The sequence below is a fragment of the Diabrotica undecimpunctata genome, chromosome 4, assembly GCF_040954645.1.
Source record: "Diabrotica undecimpunctata isolate CICGRU chromosome 4, icDiaUnde3, whole genome shotgun sequence".
NCBI classification, from domain to species: domain Eukaryota; kingdom Metazoa; phylum Arthropoda; class Insecta; order Coleoptera; family Chrysomelidae; genus Diabrotica; species Diabrotica undecimpunctata.
The window spans coordinates 69,602,301-69,615,206 of NC_092806.1; the positions used below are offsets into that span (position 1 = coordinate 69,602,301).

The 12,906-nt window shown below is 29.2% G+C and overlaps 1 protein-coding gene across 1 annotated transcript; it reads right to left on the reverse strand.

Moving 5' to 3' along the window:
- Window positions 1-315: 315 nt before the first annotated feature.
- LOC140439652 (uncharacterized) lies at window positions 316-4,245 on the reverse strand. The gene is made up of 3 exons (XM_072529692.1): window positions 4,142-4,245; window positions 2,062-2,087; window positions 316-1,166 (listed from the first exon to the last, which is right to left on the reverse strand). Exons 1-3 carry the CDS (start codon window positions 4,199-4,201, stop codon window positions 401-403), a joined length of 852 nt encoding a protein of 283 aa, XP_072385793.1. The 5' UTR covers window positions 4,202-4,245; the 3' UTR covers window positions 316-400.
- Window positions 4,246-12,906: the final 8,661 nt, after the last annotated feature.

Below are 12,906 nucleotides of genomic sequence, written 5' to 3' on the forward strand. Positions count from 1 at the left end.
TCAATGTATCCCTATAAAAGCCGACCGACTTCAAAATTGCGCAGAGTAGAGAATTATTGAGAGCGTTGAACGCCTTAGAGAAATCGATCAAAACTAAAATAGTAACCTTCCCACATATCTATCTCCCAAAATGCCATCACTTATTTTAAGAAGTGCTGTTTCACACTTGTGAAATAGCTTAAACCCGGACTGAAAATCAGTTTAAATATTATAGTTAGAAATATAATCACGAAGCTGTATTTCCAGATAAAAATATTACAAAGATTACAAATTAAAAAAAAAATGTAATAAAAAAATAAAATAAAAAAAGGTTCATAAAATAATAATATTTCAATATATTTTATTCATTATATTACACATGTATAATATATTATAAGCTATTGCTTATACATTATTGCATTTAACATCTGTGCTCGCCTATCACAATCACATTTTTAATATCGGTAGTAGAAATTACTTCATATGTAGTGTTACTTCCACTTACAAATCTAGTACTGGTTATATTTGTTTTACTAATGTATGTTTCATATGTTACAGTAATATCATCAAATACGTAGTACGATCCTACATTGTAGCTTGGTTTCAAAGTAGATTTGCATATTTCGTTTCGACATGAAGATTCATCATAGAATGTTCCATTGACTAACGGAACCAAAGCAGTGAAATTCATAGTATGATAGGGCTGTGGATCACTTATATATGATGGTATATTAGTTAATTTTTTAGTTAATGGTCCAGAATCGGTAATCCAAGTTAAATTGACTCCTGATACAACAGTTACGTTATATTCAATTCTTGATCGTTTTGAAAGATCTGAAAAATCGATTTCAGGTTTCAAAGACTGAACACAGGATGCAGTTAAGTTAAAAAACAAATCACCTGCGTAAAAAGTACCGTTATATTCGATAATTCGCTCGAAACCATAAATCGTTTTTTTAAATGGATTCACTTTATCCTTTGAAGAAAATTCAAATTCAAATTGACCAAGGTTCAGTATTGAAACGTTGTGTGTTAGGTTGTTAAAAAGAACCAGAAAATCCTCATGATTGTTAACTGGAGAAATAGCTGTAATGTTCAGACCAAATTCTTCAATGGTGCTATAATCGATCGTAATGTTGTCTGTCGAAAAAGGAGACTTGTTGGCTGCCTCATAAAATCTTATGTTGCTGAAACATAAGACATAGTTGTTTTATTTTTATATTATAAATTATCTAGTATGATAATGAAAGCTTCAAATTATTTAAGTGATTTTAAAGACAAATAATTTATCGATATTTTCAAAAACTGATGCCATTTCAATAGTTTGATAATATAAAATGTCCAGATGTAATTAAATATGCTTATTAACGTCTACTACCTGCTTCAGCTTTTCGTTATTACAGGTTTTGCAATTTAATAGACAGTTTCTATTATAACAAGATATCATAAAATAGAAATATTCTTTGATTTTTATAGTTATATTTTATAAGAAAGCAGTAGGAATTATATTTTTATGTGTACATTGTGATTTATCTTTAATTATTTGACTTGTTTTTACTTATTTGTGTTTGAGATTCATTTTCTAATTTCTAGTTTTTTGACGACTTTTTACGGTAGTTCTCCTATCGTATATTGTTTGGGAACCACAAGTATAACTAGATATATTCTATTTGACATTTAGACTTCAAATTTATAAACCGTTTCCAAAATATAATCTTTTGAAAAATAAATTATTTTATTTTTGTTACTTGAAAATTAAATTCTTCTAACGAGTTAATTTTATCTGCCTAACTCATACTTACAATTCACACGTATTATCATATATCTTAAAGCACAAGACATACTAAATATTCTATTAACACATTTATGTAGTTTAATATCAACAATATACTCTCAATAAGATGATGAATATAATATTTTAACTTAAAAATGATATCATGTTCTAATCATCTCATTCTCATCTTATCATCAATACGTGTCATTATTTTCTGATGGGAACAAAGTAGTAATATATTAAACTTGATTTCTTGCAATTTACAGTTTTTTATTTACAATACTTCTTCAAAAAAGTGATTTACGTACCTATTTTTTGTTGAAAGTTCTTCTTCCTGAAACAAAATATAATGCTATAAAAACACATAAAAACTATTAATTTGCTTCATTCCAGCAATAATTTTTTTTAAATTAGACTTTTATTTAAGAAAGTTTAAAAAATACGTCTGCTAATGAATCGCCTCCGATAGTCTTGCCACACTTGCGAATAAAACGTTCGTAACATTCAATTGTAGACCACGGTATCTAATATGCCGCCAGAAACAACGTATCATAACCAAACACCGGCCGTAAAAGCCTAGATTTCTTGAAGGGGTGCTTTTTATGAAACTTAGATTGTAATAGTTTGGTAATTAGTATCATCATTATCATCATTGTGTAGCGCTACAAACCTGTGGGGAGTAGGCAGTGGATATGTGGACTTATATTCAGGGAACAGGCTTTACTACAAAGACAAGGAAGACTACACATACGGTGGAGTGCTCTCTTAATGAACAAGAAGAGAAAATCACAACTTCAGATAATTCATACCATTTTAGACACGGTTACATATATGATATTAAAACTAAATTCACAAACCAAAATAAAGATTGTGTAGGTCTATGCTCCAACTGAAAAAGCAACTGATGATGACAAAATACGTTTTACAATGACCTCAAAAAAAGCTATAGACAACAACAAAGAATCTAAAATAATAATAATGGGGGATTTTGGGGAATGGGGGGGAAGAAAAACAAGAGGAGAAAAACTTATGTAATTCCTGCAACAAGAAAATGTGTATGCTATGAAAACGTTTTACAGAAAGAAACACAGTATAAAGTGAACATGGATACCAGCTAACGGAACTACCACAAATAAAATATACTATTTTCTAAAAATTATATTTACAAAACTCCTTTATAATAGGTATAATAATAAAAACCCTATCGGGCTACATCACAGAACGTTTTCGGAATAACTATTCCTTCATCAGTGCTATCTGGATGTACATATTTAAAGCCACTAAATATGTGGATAAAAACCCTTTAAATATAGTTTGATTAACTTTGAGTTACATATTGGATAATTAATTTATATGATGATTAAGTTACAAAAAGAATTACCCACATTGCAATGTAAGACTTCACTAGGTTTGCTAGTCCTTGGACGAAATGTCTATGAGGACTTGTTGATAGCAACTGTAAAAGTTGCTGAAACTGCAACTAAACAACTAATGAAGGAAAGAAGACAACTACTAGCGGGAAATAATCGCTATATTCAAACATAACATCGAAGACTAAAACAGTGTGTTTAAAAAATTATCAAAACTAAAGACACCAATAATAAGAAAGAGCAGGGCAAATATAAAATACCATAGATAGTCGAAGACTTCTACAAAACTTTATAAAACTTGTAAAGCCAAACTAATGAGCCAACAAAGGAGAACGTCAAAAGAAAAATAAAAAACGTGGGATCAGAGATACTACCAAATATATAGGGATTCCAAATAGAAAGAGCTAAAAAATAATGAAGCTCCAGAATATGACGGTATAATTGTTGAGCTTATGAAAACAAGCAAGACAGTATCAATCCCTATATAAAATCCCTTAGACTGGAACGAGAGTCTAAGATACTCTTACATAAAAAAGGGGACAAATGTAACCTAAAGAATTGTAGACTTATATCGTTGTTCAGTCAAGTATTTACACTGTTTATGAGAGTTATTAACAATCGGTTAACTTACAAAATGTATAATTAATAATAATTACCAATAATAACCTGTTAAACATCCCGACTTCGAATTGAGATAGCCGAGTGGTTCAGGTTAGCCGATGGATCAGTAATTGCTGTAAGAAATCGGAATTGAATTAACAACTCGGGGTCACTCACCAATTGATCCCTACCCGAAGACGCTTAGAAACTATAAAACAGTAATATAAGTATAAATAACAACTTTTTTGTTTTCTTCAATGATTCACAATTGGTTGTCCATACTGCTTATTTTTACGTACCATATCTCATTATTTAAGTCAAACAATGTGACTAAAATTCCCCGCAGATAAGAAGTTAATCAATCAAACAAAAAATATATAAAAATATAAAAAAATATATATAAAAAATTTTAATTTACCTTTGCAGGAAATGCTAAAGAACTAGAAACTACAAGCAATACTGTAAGCAAATAATACATCTTGATGTAGTAATAGTTTATGTAAGATAAAAGACGTAAATAATCCTTTTATACCGTTTTGATAAAATTCTCAATAATTTGATTTTTATCACAAAATATCTATTAGTCCAGTTACTGAGGCTTAAAATATGGTAATACCTCCGAATCTTTTATAACTGCATCGATTTCTTTGAAAATTTCAAATTAAGCTTATCTTACCCTCCACTTCAAAAGTTATATACGCTCTAGGTGCGCTTTTTGTTTTTAAGGGGTGAAAACCACCCCTTATTGAAGAAACTGGGAAAAACACGGATTTAATTATTTTATGCACTTAAATCTTGTTTGTTCGCATAAGGTAAATATTGTAATGTGTTCTCTAATATGAAAATTAATTATTCACAATTTGCAACCCTTAAAACCCTTTAAAAACCCTTAAAAGCTAATAAAAAGTAAGTCGTAGCAGCTTGAGACATTTCAATTATGTATTTAAATACAAATAAAAATTAATACCCTAGCTATACAAAAATATTTTATTTATTTAAAATTTTCATCTATTACAACCACCCTTATGACAAAAATGAATTAAAAATGAATTAAAAAATATTTTTATCGGTTTGAAACATTTCTTGAGTGCATTTTATTTAACGAAAATTAATTTTTTGCATATAAAATAACTTATTATAATTTCAACATTTCAACCCTCACAACCAACCCCTTTTTTAAAAAATTAATTTAATATATTTTTATTGGTCTGAAACACTTCTTGAGTGCATTTTATTAAACAAAAATTAATTTCTTGCTTATATAATAACATTTTATTATAATTTTAACATTTCAACCCTCACAACCACCTCCTTTGTCAAAAATCAATAAAAAAATATTTTTAACGATTTGAAACATTTTTAGAGTGCATTGTTTGTAGATAAAAATTAATTTTTTACTTATAAAATGAGCCTACTTTTTTCAACCCTTACAAGCACCCCTTTTGATGAAAATAAAATCCTTAAATCCTTAACTTAGACATGGACATAAAAAGGAAAAAATTGAGTTTATAATATATTTAAAAAATATATTATATATATCTTAAAAAACTAAAAATAAATATTATTTATATAAAACGAGGTATAAAATAAATGAATATCTATTCATCATCGGAATCATAATTTTCACCGTTCAATTGGTCTTCGTTTACAGGAGGACAATTTTAGCCCAGGGAAATAAGCATTTTTTCATGACACTCGTCCGGCCAGGCAAACGACAGTTGTTTTGAGTAGTATGGTCCTCTGTAACAAAAACCTATATGAAGAGAAGAAACTTATAAGTCATATAAAAACCTTTAAAATGGCGTTTTCTAAATGTTTCTATCCTTATTTGTTGCTTGGAAAGTTGCAAAATAAGTTAAAAATTTCGGTTTTTTATAAATGTTAATAACTTTTTTGAAAATAAACTTATAACATTTATATTTCATGTTAAAATATGGTTAAAATTTCAAAGTGATCAGTCAAATAGTTTAAAAGTTATTTTATTTGTTTATCCCAAATTTTTTTTGCAACAATATAAGTCAGAAAATTATATAGTTTTAGTAATTATAAGGGTAGTTTCTGGAAGAAGAAGACTTGTTCTATTAGTAACATTAAAAAAAAATTAAGAAAATTAATTTTAAATATTGCAAAATAATTTTGCAAAAACATGTCGCTTTTTGGCTTATAAACAATTAGAATAACTTTTTAACCATTGCCTGCAAGAATATTATTTTTTTATATTTAAGAAGCCTGAATTTTTTTACAAATTTAAAAGAAAAAAAATTGTCCTAAAATAATTTGGGACAAAGTTAGCCCCTTTTTTTATTTTATTCATAGTAGCTTTGTTTATATTAATTAATAAATCTGATTAGCGTTATTTAAAAAAAAATACTTTATAGTTTTAACGTACCAAATTCTAAAAAGATTGCCCTTCAACGAAATCGTCCACAAAGCTTCAAAATGTGGTCCTTAAAATCTGCTGGCTTCTAAACTCACGGAAGCCGAAGGGAGGGGGAAGGAGCTGTTAGCTGTATCTCTGGTTCTTATTTATGGGTTTCAACGTTCCTTTTTTAAATTGTATGTACTGTTTGCGTACATTACGAATATGCATTATTTCAATAAATTGTTAAATAAACTATCTAATTTGCTTCAATTTTTATTATAATATTTGAGATAATTTTTATTTAAAAACATAAATATTTATAATTAATTTATACCTCTTTAATAAAATTGGAAATAATTTATTTATAATAGATTTTATGAAAACAACAAATTGTCCTATTCAATTGTTTCTAAAAATAGTATTGCTTTGGAAATATTAATTAAAATGATTAATAAATAATATTAATTAATAATTTTTCTAATGTCTATTCTTTATTATTTTATTATTATTCTTTTTAAGTTAGAATTAATTTCATGTTATCGAATGAACTATCCTACAATAAAGTCGTCGTCCCAAGAATGCAACTCAGTAATATTGGCAATATAATTTTAAAGTCATCTACTTTAAAATATATGTTATATATATATATATATATATATATATATATACAGGGTGATTGATTAGTGTAAGGATTAGTTTTAAAATTAGTTACAATCTTACAGGCTGTTCCATAAGATGGTGGCAGACCAAACTTTTGTTTTTTTCTGCTTCACTTCCACATCACAACAATGTAAAGTTTTATTATATTATACCGGGGATTTAAAAAGTTCTAACCAATATTACCTGAAAATCGTATCAAGTTTAACTCCCTGTATAATTAAAAAGGAGTATAGGAACATTGATATATTGCAACCATAGTTTTTATATTTTTATAATATAAAAATTATAAAACATATTCGTTTTTATAATATTCGTTAAATCAAATACAGGGTAAATCAAAATGCAAGTACATTATTTTCTTGGTAATTTTAAATAGAACACCCTGTATTTTATATCACTATCAAAAAGTACTAATATCGTACTTAAAATTTTATAAAGTACTCCCTATACGTAAAGTTATCAGTTTTCTAGATATTTTTATTTTTCTATCAAAGTATTAATTTGCTAGATATTTTAACGTTTACCAATAATTATTTTGAGTCGGTCATGATTGATTTGTCAGAAATTGACAGTTTGACATTATTGTTTATAACAATTATTATTTAGTAATTCAGTAATTAATTCAAATTAAATTAGCAATAATGAATTTTATTACTGATGAAATGGTAGATATGATCTGGATATTGGGGGAATGCAATAAAAATTCATTACTATCAGCTAGAACTTATCAAGAATGGTTTTTAGATAGGCAGCAACCTAGAGAAGATACCTACATTTGATAAATTGAAAGAACGATTTAACCGCACTGGTAAGGTGGTCCCAAGGTCACCGGAATTCAATAAAATGGACTCATTTTTCGGGGGTTACGTTAAGAAAGAAGTATATAAAATACCACCAACAAGAAGGGATTATGAAAAATAGAATCCGAATTGCATTTTAAAATATTTCTTTCCAAATGCTTAGTAGGTAATGTAAGCAACTCTTTCAATGACCGCTTTCAAGTATGCACAGATGTTTTGGGAGGTCATTTTGAACACATTAAGTAAGATAAGTTAAAATTACTGTTGTTTTTTATTTTTCTATGTGTTGTTATTGTTTTTTTTAATTTTTCGTCTGTTATTTTTTTAAATTTTATTTCAAATAAATTGTTTTCTTTTATGTGTCGCTATTTCGTTACTGAATTAATAATTATATTTGATAATTATTATTGGTAAACGTTAAAATATCTACCAAACTAATACTTTGATAGAAAAATAAAAATATCTAGAAAACTGATAACTTTAGGTATAGGGAGTACTTCATAAAATTTGAAGTACGATATTAGTACTTTTCGATAGTGATATAAAATACAGGATGTTCTATTTAAAATTACCAAGAAAATAATGTACTTGCATTTTGACTTACCCTGTATTTGATTTAACGAATATTATGAAAACGAATATGTTTTATAAGTTTTAACAATTATTAAAAAACTATGGTTGGAATAGATTAATGTTCCTACACTTCTTTGTAATTATACAGGGAGTTAAACTTGATACGATTTTCAGATAATATTGGTTATAACTTTTTAAATACCTGGTATAACATAATAAAACTTTACATAGTTGTGATGTGGAAGTAAAGCAGATTTCAAATTTAAAATAAAATACAGGGTGTTTCATTTAAAAAAACATAAGTTTGGTCTGCCATTATCTTATGGAACACCCTGTAAGATTGTAACTAATTTTAAAATGTGGAGTTTAAAGCTGCCTACAATTTTTGTCAACAACTTTTTTTTGTAATTCTTACTATAACAGATCTACTGAGATTTCTTAATTGTTATAAACAAAGCTGCTATGAATTAAATAAAAAAAGAGGCTAACTTTGTCCCAAATTATTTTAGGCCAAATGTTTTTTCTTTTAAATTTGTAAAAATATTTAGGCTTTTTAAATATAAAAAAATAATGTTCTTACAGGCAATGGCTAAAAAGTTATTCTAATTGTTTATAAGCTAAAAATCGACATGTTTTTGCAAAATTATTTTGCAATATTTAAAATTAATTTTCTTAATTTTTTTTAATGTTAATAATAGAACTAGTTTTCTTCTTCAAAAAACTATCATTACAATTACTAAAACTATATAATTTTCTGACTTTTATTGTTGCAAAAAAAATTAATTTGGGATAAACAAATAAAATAACTCTTAAACTATTTGACCGATGTGCATATTTTAAGCACTCATAGACACAGCATTCTATGAAATATAAATGTTATAAGTTTATTTTCAAAAAAGTTATTAACATTTATAAAAAACCCAAATTTTTGACCTATTTTGCAATTTCCTAAGCAACAAATCAGGATAGAAACATTTGGTAAACGCCATTTTGAAGGTTTTTATATGACTTAAAAGTTTCTTGTCTTGTAAAATTTGTTTAAAATGCTTCACTTTTTGCCGATAGACGAAAAAAGCAAAATTTTTCCGTTTTTTGACCTTAATTTGTTAATAACTAATTAAGTCCAAAAAATCGACTGCAGGAAACATATAGGTTTTTGTTACAGAGGTCCATACTACTAAAAACAACTGTCGTTTGCCTGGCCGGACGAGTGTCAAAAACAGGGTACTTTTTTTGCTTATTTCCCTGGCCTATTTTGGCAATTGTCACCACAGCATGTTCCGCATGTTGCATTGCAAAATAATCCCAGCCTCCGACAGCCACACGCTGATCCGCAACCTTTTGTACAATTGCAAAAAATCATTTTCATTAGTTCTTCTGGAGCTGGTAAACTTTGCATTTTAATTGGTCCCAAAGAATCTCCACTTTTAGACCAACCCCAATCCAAAATATTTAAGCTGTTATTTCCCAACCATATCTGGATATGGTTGGGAAGCTGATCATATGTATATATATATATATATATATATATATATATATATATATATATATATATATATATATATATATATATATATATATATATATATATATTAAACGTCTATTAGTTCCATCGAAATGCTCCAATGCTCCAAATTATAAAATTTTTCCATGCTCCAAAATTTATTCTAAAAAGTACTATTGGTTTTTTTACAAGAACTCGGTTAATTTTGATGCTACAACATGCATAAAAAACGATTTTACAGGTAATTTAACGGGCTATAAGTATAGGAATGTTAAAACATTCTAAAGTCCTTCATGTTTAAAGGGTGAAGGGTCAAAGGGTCGGAGACCAGTGGTTCATGCGCTATAAAGCAAACTTCAACCAACTATATCTCCGTTATTTTTTAAGCTACAAAAAAAATGAAAATTGTTGTTGAAAAAAAAAACCTATTTTTTTGTATTGTGTCATCTTTTACGTATCTTTTATAGTTTTGAAGTTATTATAAAAAAAAGATTTTTTTTTAATATTTACAAAAAAAATGTAATCATACTTGTTTCAAAAACTGGGTATTCTAAAGTGGCTAAACTTTTGTATCATACAAAAAACACTAAAATAAAGTGAATTCTATAAGGAAAACAATTTATTTCAATCGTAGTGAACATGACGTTAGTTTTATTGCGTTTTTTTTACAAAAATTTGAGAAACCCATCGTTTTTCTGATCTTATCTCACGTACAGTTGGTGCAAAGGACTTTTACCACCACTCATTTTAAAGGTCTTTTCAAGCTCTTTTAAAAATATATGAGTTTTTGTCGAAAAATGTACCTGTTCTCCGTTATTTAACGTTAAATACTCGTATTGAAAGACAAAAACAAAAACAAACCTTCTTTGAACAGCCATAACTCAGTTAATATTGAACTGAAAATATTCATTAAAAAGCCAATCTTTTTGTTTTTTTATAAGCTTTAATTTTAGTCATTACATTTTTTTTGATAAAACTCCTAATTTCAGAGCTATTCTTAAAAAACCTTTGAAAAACATGTTTTTTTTAACGAAAAATGACACTTTTCAACAGCAAATAACTCAAAAAGTATTGATCTAGCGAAAATGTTTACTACATTTTTTGTTTGAAATTTGCCCTTCTATCGAATAGCTTGGTTATTTTGAGTGAAAAAATTTCCACCCTCGAAAAGGGGTGGCAAATGCCCCCAGGGCGGAAGCGCACATCGACACGATATAACTTTTGTTCCTTGAGTAATTATTTACCAACACACAAAATTTCAATCGAATCGATTCAGTTATAAAGAATTCGGAGGTAAAAACCCTCAGTAACTGATCTATATTTATTAATGTCTCGATCTAATTAGTAAAACGTTGATACTTAATGATCTCGTATTCTATACATTAAATATACTGTTACGTAAAAATATGAGTCATAGTTTTAACCTGTAACATGTTTTTATTCTAATATGTTGTAGAGTTTACGAGAGGCATCTATTTACCTGAACGACCTTTCAGAAAAAGGTCGAACCGATGCGAGGGAAATCCAGTTTGCCTTTACCGTTTCGCCGTCTACTCAAGAATGATTTGGACTTTTCGAGATAACGGCGATTTATGTATAAAAATAAAACATTTTTATATGGAAGGACAGTTAATTCTCAACACCCGCGCTCGCGAATTTGTTACGTACGGATATAATAAATTGTCAGATAAGTTAATATAAATAAAGAAATAAATTAAATCCGTAAGTGTTATAAATATTGAACCTTTTAATAAATTCACAACAAATGGTGGCAGAAGTGAGATCGAACATAAATTAGACTTATAATAATAATACAAGTGAATATTTGTAAATTGTGAAAATGACGACGATTTATGAGCTGACAGTGACTAATTTAAGAAGACATCTTGAAGACAGAGAATTAGCTTCTACCGGAAAAAAGGCTGAGTTAGTCCAACGACTAAAGAACGCTTTGCTAGAAGAAGGACTAGATCCAGAGACTTATATATTTGAAGATGCTGTCATCTCGTCGATTTCGAAATTAGAGAACAAAGTTTCTGGTGACATCGCATCATTAGAGAACAAAGTTTCCGGCGACATCGCTTCTTTGGAAGACAAAGTTTCTAACGAGATTTCTTCGCTGGAAAGCAAAGTCTCTGCTAATATCTCTTTGGAAATCTCTAAAGTAACTTCTGAGATGTCTGCCCTCGACAATAGAATGTCTTCGCTAAAAAACCAAGTTGCTGCCGATATGTCGGCCTTCGAAGAAAAGATTAAAGAGATAGAAAGGAAGATGGAGGAAACCGGGACAGCAGAGAGAGGAAACAATCCAATTACAGTGGAGACAAAAGAAGACGAGACGAAATGTAAGTTGGAAACACGACCGAAATTTGAAGGAAGTGGAGGTACTGTCCATGTGAAAGTCCCAACTTTCGACGGAAAATCATCATGGAACAACTACATGAAACAGTTCGAATCAGCCGCAAGAGCAAATGGATGGTCTGAAAAAGAAAAGGCTGTAAACCTGGATCTTCGAAAAGATGCCTTAGATGTGCTTCAGACCATAGCCGTAGAGGAGACGGGTGATTTCGAACAACTTAAAGAAGAGGTTAAATATGCGATATGGCCACGAACATTTGGAGCATGTATATCAGTCACAGCTTAAAAATCGTAGACAGAAGAAAGATGAGGCTCTTCAAGAATATGAGGTAGATATTGCCAGATTAGTACGATATGCTTATCCAACAGCTCCCGAAGACATGATGGAAAAATTGGCCGTTCAAACGTTTATTGATGGTCTTCGTGATCATGAAATGCAGAGAACACTGCGATTAGCTCGTCACAAAACGCTGGTTGATGTCTTATCCGCCGCCCTCGAATACGAGTCAGCTACGCAGGCCTCTGGCGGGTACAGTAAAGTTAGAACTGTAAAAGAGGAAGGAGATGAAGATAAACTTGACCAGCTCGTTAATATGATAAAAAGCATGACATACAAGAAAACGAAGACCATCAGATGCTGGAATTGTGGCGAAATAGGACACGTACGAAGCTCCTGTAAGCACCCTAGGTACGACGCAAATCAAGAAACTCACCATCAGGAAAACTAGAACGGGTCAGCCTTAGGGGGGCAGCTTCGACCCAGAACTTTTCCAAAGACCCTCTCATACTAATAGCTTCTTTGAAATGTCGTGAAGATAGTGTATATGTAGATGGAGAAATAAATGGTAAAAGACATACGTTGTTGGTGGATACCGGAGCGACCAGAACCATTATACGTCCAACAGTTATAAACAGCCGTAAGAAAC